This window comes from Jaculus jaculus, chromosome 1 (assembly GCF_020740685.1).
Source record: "Jaculus jaculus isolate mJacJac1 chromosome 1, mJacJac1.mat.Y.cur, whole genome shotgun sequence".
Taxonomy (NCBI): domain Eukaryota; kingdom Metazoa; phylum Chordata; class Mammalia; order Rodentia; family Dipodidae; genus Jaculus; species Jaculus jaculus.
In genome coordinates, this window is record NC_059102.1 from 57687273 (window position 1) to 57712000 (window position 24728).

Genomic DNA, 24728 nt, shown 5'->3' on the forward strand with positions numbered 1-24728 from the left:
AGATCAGTACTACTTTCCTATAAAGACCTTATTTTCTTTCTTTAAAATTTTTTAAATTAGTTTTCTATTCAGCAAGTACAGGCAGTTTGGTACCATTATTAGGCTCATCCATGACCTACCCCCTCCCCATTGGCCCCTCCTTGATGATGTATATGGGTCGTGCATTGTATAGTTAGCCCACAGTTATTGGTACGATAAATGTCTCTGAATATCATGACCCAACATGTGACTCTTGACATTCTTTCTGCCCCCCTTCTGAAAAATTTCTCTGAGCTATGTTGGGTTCATTTTTGGTCTGCTTCAGTGATGAGGTGTTGGGGGCGTCTGAGACTCTGGCTCTCTGATTTGGTAGGAGTTGATTTTTCTCTGTGTTGGTCTCCTTCCCCCTTGTGCTGGTATCTGGTTCATCAGGAAAACAGCACCCTTGCTTGTTTTGCCAATATTCCTTAGTTTCAGTCGGGGCCTTTTTGAGGTATGATGGGGTGGCTCTCTCCTTAGGATCTGCATCTATCTTTCTTTCCCAGGTATTTTTCAGGGCAGCTAGGCGGTTGCCATCTTGGCCAGAAGTCAAGACCTTATTTTCACTTCTCCTCTCCTCCCCTTTTCTTTGAGATAGGGTCTCTTTATGTGACGCCACTTGGTCTTGAACTTCTGATCCTCCTTTTCAGCCTCCTGGAGGCACGGCTCTGACTTTCTTTTTGCCTTGAGATCTATGTGGTTGGGAATATGTCAAACTGGGCTGTTCAGTCTTTTTGAGGGAAGAGGATTCCTGGTGGATGGTAGAACAGTGAAATGTAGCCCGGGGTATGGATGCCTTGTTATCAAGCTTGCAATAGGAGCTGGGTTGCGGAAGGAGAGAATGGTGTGGTGTCAAGAGAGGGAGGTGCTGGAAATAGAGAGGTGCAGGGCTTCTGGGAACTTCTGATGCTTGGGTGCTATGTCCTTATCTTTACTGGGGCATAGCACTCAGTATATCTAGCATTTTCTGAGAGCAGTACTGTCCTTCTCTGCAAAAGAAAATGTCCTTTAGGAAGACAGCTAAACAAACCTTGCAGTACAGAGAGACACACACACAGATCTAACAAGCTAGGGTCTACCTATTTGCTGCTAAGTCGACTTGACCATGCACACCAGCGTAAAGCTAGGAAGTTGACAGGTATAGACTCCAGGAGCCTGAGTTGAGAGAGGAGGGAAACAACTGAACTATTCTCCCTCCCAATATTTTGTTTTTAAATATTATTGATGAATTACAATTGCATGTATTATGGCATATAATGCAATGTTATATATATATATATATGCATGAAGTAGGTACTGATTAAACTAACCTAGCTAACATACCCATCATCTCCAATTTGTACCTTGCCTAACTATAGTGAGAACAGTTATCTACTTTTATAGTAACTTGGAAGTATTATTAACCGTAGTCTCCATGTTGTCCAGTGTGTCTCAGACAACACATTTCTCCCATCTAGTAGAAACTTTGCATACCCCCCAAACATACCCCATTCTGCTTAAGGAATGGCTCAAAGGTCCTGGCAGGTTTCTGTTGTGGCTTCAGTAGTTCCTCCATCACAGTTCAGTGACATCAGTGAAATCAGGGAGAAATAGGAGAATTTGGGCTGGCTTCAAGGGCCATCATGGCTACTTCCTGACCTTACAAAAAAAGCTCTTTTTTTTCCTTCCAAATCTAGAAAGTTAAAGCACTATGAATTCCATTCCTACACTAAAAATTGTTTTCAGCTCCTAAAGGGAAAAATAGACTCAAAGTCTTTCTTGCAGATATGAATTATTACCTCAGGTATGCTATTGTGATCAAGTACTCTGCAGTCCTTGCAGGAAGTCCTCTGCACTCTGGGGAGGAGGATAGTATGTAGGACAGTAGCCATGGTGGTTGCAAAAGTCCCATAGGAATGACAGGAGCAAGAAGGGAAACTAAGAATAGCTCATTTTATCCCCTCCCCGTTTTACCACAGCTTCGTGTGCAGCGGAAGCTGGCCTTACCCACCTGATCACCCTGTCTCTACCTACCAAGTGCCGGGATTACAGGCATGCTCTACCAAGTCTGCAATGTTTTATCCTTTTAAACTCTTTTCTCTTGGTGAATTTCTTAGTTGTGGATGTGAAGTCGGTTTTCCTGAGGGAACACAGAAAAGTCTCCAGTCCCTGAAGCATGACAGTCACCCGCAAAGGGACGGGGCACCCCATTTTTACTTGGGTTGGCTTTGTTCATTCGTGCTTTCCGGCAGGACATTCGAAGGGGTTTTGACCTCTTCCGATGCTTCATCTGGAGAAGAGCTTAGCCGTGGACAGATGAGGGTGGACCAATCCTGTTTCCAAGCAGGAGCTGCACAGGAAGGGGGAGCAGGGCTAGGCTGTCCTGTCAGAACTACAGCCACCCCAACAAACACACAAGCAAAGACCAAAGTTTCCATCCTGCAAAGTGCCCTGCCCTGACAGAGGTGGGGAAAGAGACTCTGGCTTAGCTGAAGGGCCTGACAGTTTGTGATTCCCCACAACAAATGGTCTTGTGGCTACGTGCACACACACACACACACACACACACACACACACACACACACACATACACACGCACGCACACACACTCACACACAGCACCAGCCTCCAGTTTCACCTCTGGCAGAAGATAACAATCCTCAGCTCTCCTCACCAGGGTTATTTTTGGCTAGGGCTGCTCACTGATGGCAAAAGCCTCCAGCCCCCCTCCCGCCTCCCTCCACGTCCTTGCTCCCCAGAGAAATTTGGGTCTGCACTTAGCTCCCTGGCGGGGAGTCCGGGTTGAGAGCCCCCCCCCCCCCCCCCCCCGCCAGCTCGAACACTTGTCCTGAGGGATTTTCTAGCCCAGGGTGTTCCCCGGGGAGGAAGGCGGGGGGGGTCAGGCGCTGGAGGAGGCGTCTTTGGGGGCACGCTAGCTGGCGCTGGAGCATCGCTCTGGGGGCACTCCAAAAGTCACCTCCGCTAGGGAAAGGGACGGGAGCCCAGCCTGGGCGAGCGGCTGCGGGCTCGGGCGGCAGAAAACTTGGTGGGAAGGTGACAGGCAGACTGCCCGGGCCGCGCGGGGAGGAGCGGTGGGTGCCGCGGGAGGGCGCTGGGCGCTGGGCGCGGGCCGGGGAAGGGGGCCGGGCGCGAGGCGGAGCCCGGGCGCAGCGCCAGGCCGCCGGGGACCGGGCGGGCGGCACATTCCCTGCGGCTCCGGGAGCCGCGGCAGGACCGGCCAGCGGCGCCATGGAGGGGAGCCCCATCCCGGTGCTGACGGTGCCCACGGCGCCCTACGAGGACCAGCGGCCGGCCGGCGGCGGGGGGCTGCGGCGGCCCACCGGCCTCTTCGAGGGCCAGCGCAACTACCTGCCCAACTTCATCCAGAGCGTGCTCTCGTCCATCGACCTGCGCGACCGCCAGGGCTGCACCATGGTGGTGGGCAGCGACGGCAGGTACTTCGGCAGGACGGCCACCGAGGTCGTGGTGCAGATGGCTGCGGCCAACGGGGTGAGTGACGCGCGCGCTCCGCTGGCTCCCGGGACCCCCGCTCTTCTCCGCGGGACCCCCCGCATCCTGACAGCCCTGTTCGCGAGTCCCCACGCCCGAGGCCATCTCCCCCGTGCCCTCTCCAGCCCCCCAACACCGCCACACTCGCAGCCACCCCAGGGCACCCGGAAGGCAGCTTTGCATGGGGCCATCCTTCCCCAAGCCCCCGGCGTCTGGAACCTCGGGATCTCCACGAGCGCTTCCTTGCCTCTGCCTGGCTCCCTGGATCTACTGGCTTTCCCCCCATTCTCTCTCTACTTTTTTTTTTTTGTTTGGAAGTAGGGTCTCACTGTACCCCAAGCTGACTTAGAACTCCCTTTGTAGTCTCAGGATGGCTTTTGTTTGGAAGTAGGGTCTCACTGTACCCTAAGCTGACGTAGAACTCCCTTTGTAGTCTCAGGATGGCCTCAATCTCACTGCAGTGCTGGGATTAAAGGAGTGCGCCGTGCAATGTCCTCTTCCTCCTCCATTTCATCCCAATTCTGGGTTTTAGGTATTGTCCCAATCACGTTCGCTTCCCACCTCCCTCCTAGACTTCTTTCAAGGCTCCCAGCATTTGGCTGTTATCCTCCCAGCTGCCAAATCTTGGCTCGGTGAAATTTAACACCCCCCCCCCCGTACACACACAATATGTGTACACACACATACACACAAAATATGTGTATACACACATACACACAATATGTGCACATACGTACACACAAAATACACACACACACCAGTATTGAATCGTGCGATATTTGGCAGGAGTGGGTCCCCAAGGATCCGTGGTTATTGAGTGAGTGATTGCCTTCTGTGGGGTAGGGGAGCCTTGAGGTGCTAACCGCCCTGTGCTGGCCCTCCTAGAACATTATCTGTGAGATTTGCAATGGCTTCTTTCATGCGATTCCTGAATTCTCTCTAAGATGGCTTTGGCATTTGACATGCTTCTTCCCCTTTTTAGTTTTCACTCTCTTTTCCTCTCTTTCTCCCGCAACCTATGAAGCTTCCTTCTATACTGTGAATTTCCAGATCTTTGTTTTCTCGGCTTCTTCCTCTTTATCCTGCCCCCAGAAGGCACCCCCCTGACTCCCATTTCCATCTTCTCCCAGTTAGCACCATCTCAAGTTGACCACCAAACCTCAGAAGTCTCAGAATTATCTGTGGAAAGCATGGTTTTATAGTCATTGCAGCCTCGTTCCTGCAGCCGGACTCATATCTACAAAACTTGTCTTCAAGTGAACTCTCTTGCAGAAGTGAAAATGGATGTGGCAGTCTTTCAGAGTGAAAGTCACTACCTGTGACTTGGATTCTTGCCAGCCCACTTTCTTTTCATGTTCTCTTGTCTGTTGTTCTCTAATCTCTAGGATTGTCCGCATTTCATCCTTCTCGGCTGCAATTTTCCCTTCTCAGTGTTTCAGGAACAGGAAAAGAAGATTTTTTTAAAAAAAAATAAACAAAGGCAACTGGGAGAAATGGTGCCAGCAGTGTGAGGGTGGACCCAGCACTTACTCCTGGCTCTTCTGGGGCTCATGACTGCTGACTCGAGTTTGGGGGTCGCTGAGAGGTTGACAAATGGATTTCCCCTCTTCTCTGACAAGCTATTCCTGTGTAATGACCCCCTGGAGTGTTTGAACGATACTCACACTTCTTCCTGGGGCAGACTCTCTTGTATGTATTGTGGGTCAAGATATTTTTGAAGGTGCAGTTGTTGATTTGGATATGCAAATTAGTCTTATCTTTGAGTCTGTCTTGGCTCACTTTACCATAAGGCACCTTCAACCTCTTCTGTGAGCCTTCTCCAATATACACAGTTCGTAACCTTGAAGGGGAAGGTTATTTTAGGAGATAGAATATATTAATATAGGATTAAAACAGAGTAAGATTTAGCGTAGTAGTTTTTTTTACAAAGGACAGAATGACAATTTATAATGCACATGAGAGCCCCAGCTCTTAATCCAAAAGTATTTCCCCCCCCCCCAAAATGTAGGTGTAAATCAAAAGTACTTTTTCCAAGAAGTGTAGGTGCTCATGAAGGTATGGGGACGTTTTTCTAAATTTCAAATAATGGTTTGGATCAAATCTTCTCTTCTAAGGAACTTATCCTCAAGCAAAGTGAGTAGTTATAAGAAAAGTGTGGTCTTTGGGGGCTGACCATCTCCCCTATGTTCACCCAGATGCACTAGCAGTCACTCCAGCCCACCTGGACACCAAGCTCAATGCTCAAAGGTGCTTGCTTGCAAAGGCTGCTGGCCCGGGGTTCAATTCCCCAGCACCCATGCATCTGGGAACCCAGGGCCTACAACAATGGGGGTGGGGTGGGGAGAAGAGCCAGGAGAAGTCAAAGTTCAAGGGCTAGCTAGCTTGATGTTCATTTGCAGTCTGTCAGATCCTTTGCAGTCTAAAAGAAGGTGGAGCACACACACGTAGCGGTAGGGGAGCTGTCCTCAGACCTCTTCATGTGTGCGGTGGCATGTGTGGTACCCTACACAAACACAACCTTTTAGACAACTGGTCTGGCATGATGGAAAATGGATGGGAAAACACTTGCCTCTTGACTTGATTTGCTGAGTTAGACTGAGGAGTGGTAACCTTGGTTGCCTTTGACTTCCAAAAGGACCTTGACAAACAGGCTAGAAAATAGTGGGAAGCTAGACCCTGTCGTTTCTGAACTGGAAAACCCAATTGCTAAGTGGGCTGCCTTCTGTGTCTCCCCAAAATGTTGGTTTTTTTCTAAAGTTAATTTTATAAGGAAATTGTCTAAAAAAAAAAAAAACTATACTTGGGGGCTGGGGAGATTACTCAGTGGTTAAAGGTGCTTGCTTGCAAAGCCTGCTGGCCCAAGTTTGATTCCCCAGTAATAGAATAGAGCCAGATGCACAAAGTGACACATACATCTGGAGTTTGTATGCAGTGGCAAGAGGCCCAGGCACCCCCATACACACGCACACACACATTCTTTCTTGCCAATAAATAAATAAAAAATTGAAACAAACTGTACTTGGTATCTGGTAATATTTCTGGAGAGCAGAGTATAACATTTCTAAATAACAGGCATATTTCTTATGATTTAGTATTTCACAAAGTTTAAAGTAGACATTTCAAATGAGTAATTGTATAACTTGGGATTTGAAATTTTCTACTATAAAATTATGCTTATTTATTGTTTGTTTGCAAGAAGAGAGACAGTGTGTGTATGAGCATGCCAGGGACCCCTGCCAGTGCATATGAACTCCAGGTGCATGTGCCACTTTGTGTATATGGCTTTACATGAGTATTGGGGAACCAAACCCAGGCTGCTAGGCTTTGCAAGCAAGTACTTTAATTGCTGAGCCATCTCTCTAGCCCCAAATTATAACATTTTCAAATTTTAAGAAAAGTGGACAAGATTAACAATATCCATAGGCTTATAATCCAGACTACACATTTTGCAATATCTTTGACATCCTTTGTGCACTAGATATTTTAAAGTTTCTTAAGGAAAATGACTTCTGCCTCTAAATTCTTTTATATTACTCTGTTAAAAATTAAGGGCATTTTGGGGGCTGGAGAAATGGCTTAGTGGTTAAGGCACTTGCCTATGAAGTCTAAGGACCCAGGTTCAATTTCCTAATACTCATATAAGCCAGGTGCACAAAGCGGCAAATGCATCTGGAGTTTATTTACTTATTTATTTTTGTAGTGGCTAGAGACCCTGGTGCACCAATTCTTTCTCTCTTACATAAATAAATAAATAAATACTTTTAAAAGGGTATTTTCTATGTAGCCATGATAGTAGTGGTGACTGCAAACAAAAAAAGAAAAAAAAATTCAACTGCATTACCCAGGCCATATTTAGACTTACTCAATTATTCAAAAATAATATTTATGGGTTCAAACTAGTTTCTACTTATCAAAAAGTAAACATTGCATTTAGTTAGTTAGCTCAAGATTTTTAAAAACTGAGCAAATATTATTTGCTAGAGTTTTGCCTGTGTGTCTATCTATAAAACTGATTTGTTGAAGAACCAGGTCACTTGTCTTATAGAATGTTCCTCTGGAACTTTAGATTGCTTTTTATGACGTCATCACTTACAGTGGCTGTATTGGAGGAGAATGGTTCCCCCTTTGCAGCAACCTTTAACTTGCATAAACTCATCAAGAAGGGACATGGCCTGCCCAGCCCCTCCACTGTCTGTAGCAGGATGTTGGCTGACCCCAGTGTGAGCAGGTCTTGTGTGGGTAACCACATGTATGCAGTGTGAGTTCATGAGAGTGGTGGCCATGTTATATCTGGGTGCCAGAAGTCTACAGCATGTCTCCCCATCCTCCAGCTCTTACATTCTTTCTGTCCCATCTCCTGTGATGTTCCTGAGCCCCAGAGGGATGATGTTTATGTCTCATATAGGGCCAAGAACTCATCAGCCACTTATCTTCAACACTTGACTGGTTATAATTTTCTGCAATGACCACTTCCCACTGCCAAAAATTAATAAAAAAAAAGAGCCTTTTTTATTGGGGCTGAGAGCAGAACTGATCTGTGGATATGAAGATAATTATTCAGGGGGCAGTTTGACAACATATCTGTTTAGCAACACAACAGCAACAATAGGTTCTTCCCCAGGGCTCACATTCTTCCAGCCGTGGGCTTTTGACCTGGTTTTCAAGTATTTTAATTTTCCTTTTAAATTTACAAGCTACACAATTCTACATAGTTTACATAGAATGAAAAAAATGACTTTGTAAAAAAGAAAGTAATATTTAACTGATTTTGGTTTTGTTTTGTTTTTTCAAGGTAGGGTTTCACTCTAGCCCAGGCTGAACTGGAATTCACTATGTAATTTCAGAGTGGCCTCAAACTCATGTCGATCCTCCTACCTCTGCCTCCTGAGTGGTGGGATTAAAGGCGTGTGCCACCACACCCAGCTGTATTTAACTGAAATTTTGAACAAGCTAGTTTATACTCACTTGAGTTTTTTTATTTTTTATTTTTTGGTTTTTCGAGGTAGGGTCTCACTCTGGCCCAGGATGATCTGGAATTCACTCTGTATTCTCAGGTTGGCCTCGAAGTCATGGTGATCCTCCTACCTCTGCCTCCTGAGTGCTGGGATTAAAGGCGTGTGCCACCACGCCCGGCATCACTTGAGTTTTGAACCTGTATCTATTGGCATCTGCTGCAGTGGACTGAGCATGTGCCAATATATCCTATGTCTTCAGAGTCTAATAGCCAAATGCAGCATGGTTGCCATACAACTGCCTTTGCCCCTAAGAGCAGTCTCTCAGTTTCTCTTCAGCCGAAATCTTTGTTAACCCTAAACTGCCCTTAATACTGGGCAAATGACAGTGCTGCATCTGCCTTAGGAAGTTTCTGGCTGTTTCAAAAGTCCTCTTTCTTTGCAATTGGCATTAGCCTGAAGGTGGAGAGGTGGTTGAGGTCTTTCTCAGGAGAGGACATTCCTCAGTATTGCCATACAACAGGACTTTCTGTGACTATGGAAATGTTTTAGAATCTGCACTATCCCAGGCTTTAGTTACATGTTGAACACTGGAGATGTAGCTAGTGTTATTGAAGAACTGAATTTTTCATTTTCTTTCACTAAAGTGGGAATTGAAATAGCCACAAGTGGGGAATAGCTATTGTGTTGGACACCATAGTTATGTGACTCAGCATTTAAAGTCTGCTCATGTATTGAAAGTAAGAGTTGATTTGTTATACCCTAAAGCAGTAGGCTAAATAGAGGTCTCTGGAAACTGTAAATGCCAGATTCTTCGTTGTGATCACCTTGGAGGTGACGGGCTGGTAAGAAAACCCTGTGTCACCTGCTGGAGGGGCGGCTGTCTTTCTCTTGCTCCACCCTATAAATTAGAGGCCAGATGCTTTAGCCTTTTGACATACCTGGACACCACTCTTCACCTGGGTTGGATATGACAGCTTCGCTGAGTTGTCCTGAGAACCCAATGAAGCACTGTGCATGGAAGGACTTTGTTAGTTTTTCATGGCTGTGACATATACCTGAGATAAGCAGCCTAAGGGCTCAGGATGAATTAAGCTCATTGTTTCAGAGATTTCAGTCTATGGTCAACTCACTCCACTGCTGTGGGGCTGTGGAGAGGCTGTTGATCACAGTGGCAAGAGTATGTGGTTGAGCAGACTTGGTTCCCTCATGGTCATCAGGAAACAGAAATATAGGAAGGGGCCAAGGACAAGATAGAGCTTTTTCCAGGGCCTATTCTCAACGACTCACTTCCTCCAATTAGGCTCCATCTCCCAACAATGCCATCACATTGTGAATCTATTAAGGGGTTGATTCTTGGTTAGATGGGAACTCCCAGAATCCATTTACTTCTGCCAAGCCTGTTGGCTGACAACTAAGCCCCTCTGCACATGAGCCTATGGAAACATCTCAGCTTCAAGCCATAACAAGCTGTATAAAATATCAAGGAGGGCTGGAGAGATGCCTTAGTAGTTAAGTGCTTGCCTGTGAAGCCTAAGGACCATTGTTCGAGGCTGTATTCCCCAGGACCCACATAAGCATATGCACAAGGTGGCACATGCATCTGGAGTTTGTTTGCAGTGGCTGGAGGCCCTAGCACGCCCATTTTTTCTCTCTCTTTCTGCCTCTTTCTCTCTCTGTCTGTCTGTCGCTCTCAAATAAATAAATAAAAATTAAAAACAAAGAAGCTTTAAATATAAAGGACTGTGGGAGAGATGGCTTAGTGGTTAAAGCACTTTCCTGCAAAGCCTAAGGACCCAGGCTTGATTCCCCAGTACCCAAGTAAGCCAGATGCACAAGGTGGCACATGTGTCTAAAGTTCATTTGCAGTGGCTAGAGGCCCTGGTGTACCCATTCTCTCTCTCTGTCTCTCAAAGAAATAAAATATTAAAACATATAAAGGACTATTGTTTTGGATACCTGAATGTATTTCTGGTAGGTTTAACTGCATGTATTAACAAAGGCTGCGGTGGACTCCTTGTCAAAACCCTTATAGCATGGATATATGTTTTAGCCAGAGAAAATCCATTTGTTGGTGACCCATGAACTGTACAGGCCACATGATGATCAGTGATGATAATCACGGTGTACAGTGCAGCTAGGAGATGTCAAGCGGTTGTTTGTTAGTGACATCTTTTGAGGTGGAGGCTGAAGTGCAGTGGTATGGGGAAGGCTGATCAGCTGGAGACTGGGGACTGTCCTTCAGGCAGATGTATGTGGTTCCAGTTGGTCATGAAAAGCTTCTTTCTCCAAAGGATGCGAAGATACTTGGTTTTGTGTTGGTTAGAGCTCTCTGGGGAGCAGATCTTGGAGGTGCACTTACTGGAAGTTGAAACAGTAGGGTGCCCTGGTGGGGGGTGGGAGTGCAGAGGAGGAAGCAGGACAGGGCACCAGAGCTTCCACATCCTTCCTGGAGTAGATATGGACAGCTAGGGTGGGCCGCCCAAGATCTTGCCTCCAGAAGAGGAAATGTTATTGCTCTGGGTGATGATTGCTTTGCAAACTAGTGTTCACTACAGAATAAGAAGACAGAAAACAGGCCTGTGAAGCAGTAGAGATCCCTCAAGGTCCTCCCATAACTGCTCTGCTTCCCTTTCCGAATCCTCATCTTTGAGCTTGGAACTAGACAATTTCTGTGGAAGCAACATCATTCTTCAGGGGCCTTTCCCTGTGTGAGCAGTGCTTGCTGGAGGCTCTTTAGTCTCTGGTCTTCATTCACTGTTTTTATGGGGGAGTCAAAGGAGAGGGAGAGGTTTGGAGAACAGCTGGGTTCTCCCAGTTGCTGAGATGGTTATTTTAAGCTTTGGTTAATGTGTCCCGAGACCCAGATGGCATTTAGAACTAAGCTGCTTTATTAAATCCTGTGATAAAACATAATGATGTTTATTGAAAAGGCAGACACATATCAGCAACAGTATGTGTAAAACTTGCCCTAGGATATTAAAAAAAAAATCTGTTCTCTTTGGGCCCTTGGTAAACTCTGTAAATTTGCTCATTTCTGTACACACTTGGGAACTAGAAGTTAGAATATACTTTTGGAGAAGTCCAAGTATAGGTATGGATCTCTCAACTTAACTCTCATTTTTGGGGCCTGCACACTCTTTTGCTAAACAATAGTAGCATGAATAAGCACTGAGGATTTTAAAATATATTTTATTTTATTATTTATTTATTTATTTGAGAGAGAGAGAGAGGGAGAGGGAGAGAGGAAAAGGGAGGGAGAGAGAGGAGGAGGAAAAGGAGGAGGAGGGGAGAGAGAGAGGGGGTGGGGAGAGTAGTTCAGGGCCTCCAGTCACTGCAAATGAACTCCAGATGCATGTGCCACTTTGTGCATCTGGCTTATGTGGGGAATTGAACCTAGGTCCTTAGGTATCACAGGCAAGTGCCTTAACCACTAAGCAATTTCTCCAGCCCAGAACTAAGGATTTTAGCAAGACTATTTGAGAATAATAGGCTAAAATATATAGATCAAAGTTGCCCAATAATTAAAGAATTGAAGGTAGAATGATAGACCTTCAGGTATTAGCCTTGAGAGCTAACTTGCAACAATTTGAGATTTGACCTTTCAGGTTTTACTTGTACAGACAAAGGGAAATTTTAGGTCCTTTCCTCAATCTATTAGTTATGGATAAGACCATACCTATAATACACATACAACTTCTTAAAATGGAAATCTATATTCTCTTATGTCCTTAAATATCTTTCATCTTCAATATGTTTAGTGACACTAATTTGTGGAATAATGACTGTGCTTGTATGAAGAGGATATTTTCAGGAACACTCAACTGTCAAAGAAGTTCTTTTTCTTAGCCTGAAGCCATGGAAGGTTTTGACTTTCCTTTCCAAGTCTGGATTAAGAAGAATGTTGTACAAGCATCATATGAAATTACTGCCTTCCTATTGCTTCCCTCTCACAAGAGTCCTGGCTTCTAGTTAGGGGAACCTAGTTTTGGATTTAGGGAGCTCCAGGGGAAAGAAAAAAAAATATTCCGAAACCAGAGGTACAAAGTTTATTTTATTTGATGAAAGAAAATAAAATACTAAGAGGAGTGTTTTATAACAAATGGTTTGTGCCCACAATATATAAAAAGCAATTCAAAATTAAGAAGAAAATCCTACCAATTTACTACAAAAATTGTCAATGACCAACACACAAAAATCTGATCACCTTATTATTAGCCAGAAAATATAAATAAACAGAATTTATTTTTCTTACATTGAAAATACCCAGAACTGGTGGCTATTGGCATATTATAATTTATTATTTATTACTGATGAGTTAATAGACACAAGATTTTTGTCAATTAATAGTTATCCTATAATAAACTAGGAATGCTTTAATCTCAGACTCAGTTGTGTAGTGATTGATTCTTAGATCCCACGTACGTGTATATAATGTAGGAACAGAAAATGGGTTTGGAAGAACACAGTCCAAGCCACCCACAGTGGATACCTCTTTGTGTGAACATTATGGCAGGGAAAAGAATAATTTCCTTTCTGCTTTATATACTTCTTGTGATTGAAACCACTCACACACACAAATATTGCTTTCATAAGTAAGGACGTCAACAAGTTTGGGCCACACCTATATCTCAAATACACAGCCACTACCAACAAGATATAACCCACAGGAATGGAGAAACTTTGGATTTCAACCATCATACTATTGCTTGCAATGTTCATGATAGGGGAAGTCACCCAACCTTTAGGTTTGTTTACTCATTTATAAAAATGAGGAAAGTAGGAGCTGGGGAGATGGCTCAGTGGTTAATGGTGCTTACTTTCAACACCTGATGGTCCCAGGTTCGATTCCTCAGTACCCAGGTAAAGCCAGATGCCCAAAGTGATGCGTGTGTCTGGAGTTCCTTCACAGTGGCAGGAGGCCTGGACATGCCCATACTCATTCTCTGTCTGCCTCTCTCTCTGTATTTTTCTCAAATAAAGAGCTAAATAAATAAAAAAGAATTAGTTTTGTATATTTTCAAAACACAATTGTCAACATATTTTGTTCTGATTAAAATAGAGAGACAGTGTGTGTGTGTGTGTGTGTGTGTGTATTTTAACCCTAGTTTTCTAACCAGAGGCACCTGTTGGTGCAATGGCTGAAATTGTTTCCTGTGGCTTCCTCTTGACTCTTGGCATTTCTCCATGCTGCTGGCAAGGCTGTGTGGTGACTGCTGAAGATGGGATTCCTGCCCAGCCCCCTGTGCCTGCGTGCACTCATGCCCACTCTTATGGTCCTTGTGGTGGCAGCAGCTGCTCACACACTCAACTCCGTGGACTCCTTTGGTGTGGTCTGTAATTATCTCCTGAAATGAGCTAGCCAAGTCAATGCCATGCGTTTCCATCTGAAACCTTTCTGAGCCTTATATTCTGTGGAGAGCTGGTCTGTCCCCCTCAGGCGTGTCCCACTGCCACTGCCTGAAGCCAGATCTTAATCTGCTCATTTCATGAGGATTTTCTAATCTAATGGACTGGGCCATCTGAGAGGTGACTGAGAGGAACAGACCCACAGAGGCCAGGAGACTCCATGCTAATCTGCTGAGGAGTCTGAAAAAGCACAGCTGTGGGAGCTCTTAAGCTTTCCAGTGCTTGGTCAGGATGTATGTTGGGGGGCCTGTCCTGCAGCCCTGCTCAGTGTTTGCTTAGGAAGCAGAGTTTTTTTGGGGGACAGGATCTTTCAAATGTACAGTGACAGATGCAAATGTGGCAGACTCAGTGTGGTTGTCATAAATAACAGTCAATTGTTTAATCTTGTTGAGTTGTGAAGCTATGATGCAGAGGTCTCTAGTTCACGGGAACATAGGATATGGAGTGGGGCCACTTAACAAATGGGCAGCTGTTATTTACCAGTCAGGTAGAAGCTGGTCTTAGGGAATTCATTTTTTTAAATTCCTGTGCATATACTTTAATTATTGTTACAACTACTTAGAGAAAACATATAGCTATAAAGAGATTCTATAAAAATATTTTACTTATTTGAAAGAGAGAGAGGGAAAGAGAAAGAGAGAATGCACCAGACCTCCAGCCACTGCAAACGAACTCCAAATGCTTGTGCCACCTTGTGCATCTGGCTTACGTGGGTACTGGGGAATTGAATCTGGGTCCTTAGGCTTCAAAGGCAAGTGCCTTAACCACTAAGTCATCTCTCTAGCCATATGTAAAGAGATTAAAAAATATTTTATGTACTATAAAGTGCACATACACATCCAAAATGTCTCTCTCTCTCTCTGTATGTATATATATATATACATATATATATATTTTTGTCCTCTTAAAAAGGAAACATCTGACTATTTTATCAAGAGATGTGGGACTGAGGAGATGGCTCTGTGGTTATAAGCTCTTACTTATCAATAGATGTGTGTGTGCTGAGGACCCTATTCCTTCTCTCACCTTCCAAAAGCTGTATTTTCTCCCTTGAGGGTAGAACAGAATCACAAATGTCAGGAATGTGTGAAGATTGCATAGAATTGTGAGAGGTGCCTGAATAGTCCCTACTGACACAATAAATAGAGCTTGTGATGGAGGGCTGGGGAGATGGCTCAGCAGTTAAGGCGCTTGCTGCTGGCCCTGGTTCAATTCCCCAATACCCATATAAAGCCAGATGCACAAAGTGGCTCACGCATCAGGCATTCGATTGCTGGGGTAAGAGGCCCGGCATGCCCTTACGGTCTCTCTCCCCCTGTTTGCAAATACATTAATAAAGACATATATTTTAAAATGGACTTGTGGTGGAATAAGAGAAAGAATGGCAATAGTCTGAAATCTGACTATTTCAGGCAGGAATCTATCTTGCAAGTACAGTTTTGTGTAGTGAGCTTGATGGCATTGCTGAGTTAGTAGCCCAGCCTAGAACATTCAACAGGGCTGCGTCAATGAGAAGCTTTGATGAGGACAATAGAAAAAGCTTCAGGTCAGGACAATGATGCAGATATGGGGCTGTCACTCCCTCCATAGACTCCCACAACTTCTTAGTGAGTAGGGTTGGAACTAAAGAAGAAAGACACTGTTGTTATACAAGCATGCTACACCTGATTTGTTTTTTATTTATTGGCAGACAATATCCAGTTTAATTTGTACCACACTATGGGTTTAGTCCTCAAACATGCTTTAGTTTTACATATAAAAATTTGAGGCAAAAGTAGTTTCATATAGTCCACTTAAATAATGGAAGATTGCACAGACATTAAAGTCATGTTGGGGAGAAGATTCAGTGACATAGAAGATAAAATCGAGGGAAGGGCCAGACATGTTAAGTGAACAATGCAGGCTATACAACAGTCCCTTTCATATCAATATATAGAGATGTACAGGAAATAGAAAGAGATCAAGGTTGTAATGCAGAAATGTTAACAGTAGTTGTTTGTAAGAGGTAGGATTGCAGAAGTTTTTTTTACTTTGATCTTGTGTGTACCTCACAAATGTTCAACAAAAGAATATATATATATAATGTGTATGCTAGAAAAAATATTCCAAGTTAGGACCATGATATCAACAACAGAATGACGATGGCAAGGAAGGGCAGTGAGATGTGGGGAGAGATTCCCGGGTATTGGGCCCTATGAGATGCAGCTTGGCTATGTTACTGCTTTCGATCCTTTGCTAATGAAATTGAGGTACAGAGGAACTCCGGTCTTGCCCACAGTCACACAGGCAGAGGTAGCAGGTTGTTTTTCATATCCTTTTCCACTGGACACCAGCTTGTCTCAGGGGACTCTGCTTTGCCTTCTTCACCCTGGGAAACCCTGTGGACATGTGCATTTCTTTTTTTTTTTAATTTATTTTCATTAGTTTTGGACATACTTAGTATGTAAACAGCACATGTTGGTACCATCCTTTTCCTCATCTCTGCCCCTTTTCCAAAGGGGCATTTCCTATCCTGTGTCCACTGGGGTGGTTAGCTCAGAAAACATTGGCAGTTTACTGAGTCAGGCTTAAGTTCAAGGCTCCAGAGCATTTTCCAAGCACCAAATTTCCCAATTACTTGGAGGGACGTAACTTCATATTTTTACCCTATTTTGTAGCCAAGGACAATTAGATTTCCTGATCTCAGTGAAATTTTCAAACTGGACTGATTAGGGAACAAAACTTGGGCTAAACTTGTATACACCTGTGAGTTTACTCCACACATCCAGATACTAGGAATGGTGGGTGATGTTTGTATTGGTTTGGTTTAAATGTACTTTTGTCCCTCTCTCCTACCCCTGAGTATGTGTAAAGGCTTCCAGGGGTCCAGGAAGCTAGAGATGAGTTCTGTTTTTCCCATCTGGTCTCCGTGCAAGACGGCACATAGCTGCACAATTATCCATGTGCAAAAGGAGAAATCCCTTGATGTTGGGTAACCGCATCCATGCCTTGCCTTAGAGTCTGTTATTTCTCAAAGTTCCACTGAGCCACCTCCTGCTTACTCATGCACAGCATTCCTTGAAGGCTGGCGCCCTTCTCTGACAGCTGGGACTGAAAGATTGAAGTCTTGCAATTCATAGCATCTTGGCTGTGGGCTTCCTTGAGTACGTGCGTGCATGCGTTCATACGTGTGTGTACCCACCCAAAAGTACTGGAGACAGGCATGTTTGTGTATGTGACTCTCCACAGCATTTTGTAGGTGGACATGGGGATAATGGTGTGGTCCTCTAGAACACTCTTTGTGATCCATCAAGGAAGTTTCTGTTTATTGCTCTCTTCACTTTCCTCTGTTCACTTCTGGGATATGAACCCATTAAAATGATGTGATTCCATCACAGCGACAGGACCCAGGGAGCAGAAGTCATTGAGGAATGTCATACTTACCTTTTCAAAAACTGGCTTAAAGCTAAAAGGAAATCACTAAGAGGTGTTACTTAAGAGAGTTCATACATGAAGCCAATTCTGCTTTTGCATCAATGTTATGTTACGGGGGCAAATTCATCTAGAATCCAAATTCTGCATCTACTCGGAGATTTAAGCCTGAGGGATATGGTACATCTGTGCTTTCTAGCACATTAATTTGAGCTAATTAGAAAGTGAACTCATACTAAATCTAATATGGGAGAATAGTTGTTAACATTCTGAAAGAAAAGGAGCCACTAGGAATAAAATCATTTAATAAATTAGTTGTATGTATCTTGTGGTATAAAGGCATGAAAGAGCTGAAGAAAGCCTTTTTTGCAGAGGGTGAATAGTATTTTATTTAAATTTTTTTATTGACAATCTCTGTATATATAGACACTATACCATGATTATATTCTCCTCCCACTGCTCTCCTTCTGCCCCTCCCTTATCCATCCTCCACTGAATCCCTTATTTCCAACTAGTCTCTCTTCTGTTTTGAGGTCATCATTTTTTTCTCCTGTTATGCAGGTCTTGTGTAGTTAGTATCAATTGCTGTAAGGTCATGAATACCACAACCACTTTTGTGTATGGAAGGCAATATTGTAAAGCACTCCTTGCCTTCCTTTGGCTCTTACAATTTTTTCTACCACCTCTTCTGCAGTGGTTCCTGAGCCTTGGAAGATGTAGTAGAGATGTCTTACCTAGTGTTGAATACTCCACTGTTATTTCTTTTTAGCACTTTGGTGTGTTTTGAATCACCCCAGTGTTTACTGCTATCTCAAAAGAGGAGCTTCTCTAGCCATTAATATATAGGCATAAACAAATATTTAGATGCCAGTTTAGTGAGCATAATATATCTATTTAGCTAGAAAACACAGTAGTTTCCCAGTTAAGTCTTTTGACCTCCCAAGCCATAGGCTTTGCAGTACTAGGCAGGAATCCCTGCCCATGGAGTGGGCCTTGAGTCCAATCACAGAGAAGTTGATTTTCCCCTATAAAAGACATGCCACCATTGTACCAGGTGCTACATTTGGATTGCCTGGCCAGCTGTAGAGCTTGCAGGATCCACTGCTGATTAACACTACTGATGACTTTCCTCCCCAATAGGCTGTATAGGTCTTTGCAGCATCCTGACAGCTAGTCAATAGGAAGGAGGCTTCCAGCTCATCTCTGGCTTGATTTCTCAGTGACCTGAAGCCCAAACATGTGGTGCCTTCAGCAACAAAGTCTCACCATCTAGTTCTGGTGGGCAACCAAGAGCCTTGGCAATAGTCTAATGTTTTTGGGCTATCAGAAGCCTTTGTGGCCATCAATTTGCTGGAAGATATCCCACCCCTAGCATTAAAATTTTCTTGTAATTATCTATGGCTTCTAGAATAGCCTTATACACCCCTACAGGGTGTTTCTGCCCCCTCTCTGGGAGAAGGCTTTTATATCATATTTTCTCTACGGACACTGGTCTGTGGTAATAGGAGGCATCTTTGTTTCTTCAACATTGCCACACCCCTTCATGGGAAAGCACTGGGAGAAGTGAGGTTTCAGGACCAAAGTGTGGCCCTGGCATCAAGTCAGAAGGACAGACCCAGAGCAGTCATAGGACTGACACGTCCTACATATCCCTACTATGTCTCCTTTCCTCGAGCATTTAAAGTTACAGCTGAGTGGAGCCAGCTCATCTGTCTGGGTACTTATGTGTAGATCTCGAAGGCATGTGTATGAGTCTTTGGGGGCCCGTGTAATATGTTCATGCTTCTATCTGTGGGTCCAGCCTCTGCACCTGACTGCCTCCTATGTTGTATAAGTGGCAGGCAACTAGGGTTCACCTTGTCCTTTTCTAAGCAGAAATTTAAGGACATGTACTATAGTGATGATAAAGACCCTCTAGTAAGTTCCCTTTTGCAGAGATGAGTGGCATGGTCTATGCTCCAGACAAATGCAGGCCCCATGCAGTGGGGCTCAGTGAGGGGGCTTACATGTCACAGTGTGGCCCATCTCTTGTGAAGTCTAGGTTTCACTCAGGATTACAAGGGAGATGTTTCTGCTTTGGGGCGGTACACAGAGCCAAAACCAGTAATGTCATGTAAGTAGACCATGTTTCCTTTGCAAAGTGGCAGTCTGCTACCTTGATGGAGAGTGGTATTTAAGGGGTTTTCTCATAAAATGAAATGTTAGTTTAAAGGAGAATATTCTATCTAAAAATATTTTTACCTGTTTCAATGGAGTTTGAGAAAGACATAGTACTCTCTGTTATGCTTAAGAATTTTTCTTTTTAAAAAATTTTTTGTTGTTGTTGTTCATTTTTATTTATTTATTTGAGAGTGACAGAGAGACAAAGAGGCAGATATATATATATCTGTCACTCTCAAATATATATATATATATATATATATATATATATATATATATATATATATATATATAGAGAGAGAGAGAGAGAGAGAGAGAGAGAGAGAGAGAGAGAGAGAATGGGCACGCCAGGGCCTCCAGCCACTGCAAACAAACTCCAGACATGTGTGCCCCATTTGTGCATCTGGCTAACGTGGGTCCTGGAGAATTGAGCCTCCAACCGGGGTCCTTAGGCTTCACAGGCAAGCACTTAACCGCTAAGCCATCTCTCCAGCCCAATAATTTTTCTTTACAGATTCTTTTTTTTTAACAATTTAAAAAATTTTTTTGTTGTTTATTTTTATTTATTTACTTGAGAGCAATAGACAGAGAAAGAGGGAGGGAGAGAGAGGGAGAGAGAGAGAGAGAGAGAAGAGGAGAGTGGGTACTCCAGGGCTTCTAGCCACTGCAAATGAACTCCAGATGCGTGCGTCCCCTTGCACATCTGGCTAATGTGGGTGTTGGGGAATTGAGCCTTGAACTGGGGTCCTTAGGCTTCACAGGCAAGTGCTTAACCACTAGCTATCTCTCCAGCCCTCTTTACAGATTCTTAAGTAAAATTTTACAACCTTGTAAACTGTTGTGTTGCAGATGAAGACCTTAGATTCAAAGAAGGTGAGTGGCTCTTGCTATGTGATGCATGGTGCAAGACTAACAATCTAAAAGCCATGCTTCTTGTAATGACATTTGTCTTGGGAAAGTGAACAGGAGACAACATAGACACCCAAAAATGATATGCAGACAGAAGACTGGAGTGATTGGCCACAAGGCCAGAAATGTGTGGACTCACCAGAGGCTGGAAGAGGAACAGAGCGTACCTTCCAAGAGCCTTCAGAGGATGCGTGGTTCTGCTGGCTCCTTGGTCTTCACCTGGTCTCCATAACTGTTAGAGGCTAATGTCCCATTGCTTCAGCTGCCGGGCTTTGGCTCTTTGTCATGGCAGTCTTAGGAATGAGTACAGATTTTCTATTAACCTAAGGCTACCATAACAGATGACTAAAACAACAGAAATTTATTCTCTCCCAGTTCTGGAGACCAGAAGGTGTTGGCAGGGCCATGTTCCCTGGAGGCTCTCTGGAGAATCTGTTCTGTGCCTCTCTTAGCTTCTGGTGACAGTTGGCATTCTTGGCCATCAGCAGTCTCAGCCCTGTTTTCACACCATGCCTTCTGTGTGTGTGTGTGTGTGTGTGTGTGTGTGTGTGTGTGTGTGTGTGTGTTCCTCTGTATGCCCATCTTAGTAAGTATGAAGTCCTGGTCTGCATGAGAGAACTGGCCCAAATGCGTAGTATGTTCGTGCTTCTACCTGTGGGTCCAGCCTCTGCACCTGTCTGCCTCCTATGTTGTATAAGTGGCAGGCAACTAGGGTTCACCTTGTCCTTTTCTAAGCAGAAACGTAAGGACATGTACTATAGTGACAATAAAGACCCCATGCAGTGGGGCTTAGAGTGTCACAGTGTGGCCCATCTCTTGTGAAGTATAGGTTTCACTTAGGAGTACAAGGGAGACATTTCTGCTCTAGGGCTATACACAAAGCCCCCTCCAGGTAGTTGGCTGACCACCCTGGGGAATGGTATACTGGGGCTCAGAGCTAGTCTCTGCTGCTGACAGATGGGGTATAAGGCAGCAGTTGTAGCCAGGTCAGCTTGTTGAGTGGGAGTTGATGTTGTTAAGCTCATGCATAACCTCCCTCCCTGTCACCATGGCCACTGCTCTGGAGAGCACTGGACAATGACAGGAGTGGCCAGGAAAAAGCTGACTGGTACCCACAGAATGAATTATCCTAAATTGATTGTTAAAATCCTCTTCTGTTGAGGCTGCCTTTCAGGGAACATGCTCATGGAAGGGGCATTGTGATGGTTTGAATAGATGGTCCCCAATATACTCAGAGTTTTATTAATTTGTAGTCTGCATCTGCAGCCACCTGGCTGGAGGTGGTGTCACTGGGTGGATCTTAGGATCCAGCCCTAAGGTGTAGTGGTGGGTTTGAGATTCCAATCAAAAGATAAGCAAAGTGTGCCTAGCTGGAGTTCCTGAAGTGTGCTGTGCTGTGTGGCTTTTGGCTTTTTCTCTCTCTGCCTGGTCCTTTAAGTTGGGGGGGGGGGGGTCAACTCCTATCATTATGGAACTTCCCCTGGATCTGTAAGCTTCAATAAATATCCCTTCCTCCATAACTGTGTCTGATCTGGAAGTTCATCTCAGCAAACCTGAAGCTGTCTGCTAGGCACCTTCATGATTTTTCCTTTCTTACTCTTAGAAGTCTGTCACTTACACTCTGCTTACCTAAGGAGCTCAATTAGATGGCTATGCAATACCCAATACTTCCTCCTTTTCCTACTACGAATGGCTTAACAAATGGGTCTCATATAGGCAAGATTTCCAGATATCTAGAACTCAATCTTCTGCTAATCCTCCAACTATAACTAAAATATTTTACCTAGAGATTTATGTGTTCTAACTCAAACCTTATTTTTTTTAATCCTATTTATTTATTTGACAGAGAAAGAGGGAGAGAGAGAGAGAATATGGGCGTGCCAGGGTTTCCAGCCACTGCAAACGAACTCCAGATGCATGTGCTCCCTTTGTACATCTGGCTAACATGGGTCCTGGGGAATATAACCTGGTCCTTTGGCTTTGCAGGCAAATGCCTTAACCGCTAAATCATCCCTCCAGCCCCACTTGGACATTCTTAAACAGTGTACATTGCTTTTTTAAACCCAGCCACAGTTAAAACTTAGTAGGATAAAAATTTCTCTATTGTCATTCCAGTTAACGAATCAACTGGACATATTTATTTCTATCGTTTCCCAAGTCCTTGCCTTACGAGGCTACAGGATATTACATTGTTGTAACAGAACAGCAGTAATTTGTGTTCATTTCTTGTTGAGTTCCAAAGCACTTCTTATGTTCCTTTCTCTATCACTTAAAAAATGTAGGTTATTGTAATAAACAAACCTTAAATGTAGGCAATTTTTCTTGCCCTGAAAACAATTGAAAGTTTAGCACCTATGTTACAGTGCAGTGTGGATGGTACTGGTGGGCAAAGACTCATTTGTCCAGTGGGACTGGGACCCATGCTTCTTCCATTGTGTGCCTCTGCCATCTACTAATGGCACATTGTCACCTGTTTCAAGTCTGTAGCAGAGCAAAGGGGCCGTGTGGAGAAGATGCCACCACTCCTGGATATCCTCAGGCCAGAAGCAATGTGCATGACTTCTGTTTCTGCTCCTTCCCCAGCTTATAATAAACATGCTCAGAGTGTCTCACGTGGCAGCCCTTGATGCCAGGGAGGGCGAGAAAAGGGACATCTGCTCCCCAGCGGCAGCGCAGAGCCATGGAAGAGGCAGGGGAGTAAGATATAGTTCCTGGGCTGGGGACCACAGCAGCCACAGCTGTGCAGCTAAGATGCTTCAGCCTTTTTTTTAAAAAAAATTTTATTTTATTTTTTTATTTTGAGAAAGAGAGAAAGAGAGAGAGGAGAAACAAAGAAGGGGAGAGAGAGGGAGAGAGAGAGAATGAATGGGTGTGCCAGGGCCTTTAGCTGCTGTAAACAAACTCCATCCTCTGTGTGCAGGAGCCACGGCTTGCCAGCAAGAACCAGCTCCCACAAAGAAACCCCATCAGTGAGCCGTGTGCAACAGCCTGTCAAGTTTTCATATGACAAACCCCTCCTAACACGTGACAGTGATCCTGAGCTGAAATGTGGTGGAAATGTACGAAATAGTTACTACATGCTGCTGCCTGCACCACGATCTGCTCATTTCTTAGCACTCAGCAGTTCGGTCAGGAGCACCAAGGAGAGAGGAAGAGCTCTCAGCTTTCTACCTGCCGTCCCTGCATGGCTACTGCGCCGCTGGGCAAGGCAGGGAAGACGCAGGCTGATCGCTGCACTCCTGTCATTTCCAGAGCTGTGATAAAGTATCTTCCATATGCTTCTGTTTAAATGCCTGGCATTGGGGGCTGGGAAGATGGCTTGGCAATAAAAACACTTGCTGAGAAAGCCTGTCAACTTGAGTTCCATCCCCCAGTACCCATGGAAAGCCAGATGCAAAAAAGGGGTGCAAACCATCTGCCATCATTTGCAATGGCAAGAGACCCTGGTGCACACACACACACACACACACACACACACACGTGTGTGTGTGTGTGCATGCAAAAATAAATAAAAATATTTTTTTTTAAAAAAATAGGTCTGGAGGGGGGATGGCTTAGTGGTAAGGTGCTTGCCTGCAAAGACAAAGGACTCAGGTTCGATTACCCAGGACCCATGTAAGCCAGATACACAAGGTGGTGCATGCATCTGGAGTTTGTTTGCAGCAGCTGGAGGCTCTGGTACAACCATTCTCTCTCTCTCTCTGCCTCTTTCTCTCTGTCAAATAAGTAAATAAGAATAAAATATATTAAAAATAAAATAAAGGCTGGAAAGATGGCTTTGCAGTTAAGGCACTTGAATGCAAAGCCAAAGGACCCAGGTTTGATTTTCCAGGACCCACATAAGCCAGATGCACAAGGTAGTGCATGCCTCTGGAGTTTGTTTGCAGTGGCTGGAGGCCCTGACATGCCCATTCTCTCTCTCTCTATCTGCATCTTTTTCTCTTTCTTTTTTTCTTTCTCTCTCTCTCAAATAAATAATTTAATTTAATAAAAATATTTTAAAATACAATTCCTGTCAGCATTGATCTCTTTTTCATTTCGACTACACCATGAAACAGGTAATATAGAAGCTCTATGAACACAGCAATGAGTACAGCTTTGCCACTACCCTCAAGCAATGCCTGAACTTGAAAAATATTCACAGCCTCTGGTTATAATTTTCTACCACCTCCATTTCTTAGATTCCTTTTTAAAGACACAACCTTTAAGATGGGAGATGGGCAGCTGGGATGATAAAGCACCTGGCTAGTATGTTTTATGGAGCCTGGGTTCCATCCCTAGTGCCATAAACAATAAATACATAATAAAGTGGATAGGGCTGGAGGGATGGCTTAGCGGTTAAGGCATTTGCCTGCAAAGCCAAAGGGCTCAGGTCCGATT

The 24728-nt window shown here is 44.2% G+C and overlaps 1 protein-coding gene across 1 annotated transcript in view; it reads left to right on the forward strand.

Moving 5' to 3' along the window:
• Nucleotides 1–3246: 3246 nt before the first annotated feature.
• Pgm5 (phosphoglucomutase 5) overlaps nt 3247–24728 on the forward strand; it is a 174103-nt gene continuing 152621 nt past the window's right edge. The window contains exon 1 of the mRNA XM_004653149.2: nt 3247–3507. Within this exon, the coding sequence (XP_004653206.1) occupies nt 3247–3507 (261 nt within the window). The remainder of the gene's footprint in view (nt 3508–24728) is intronic.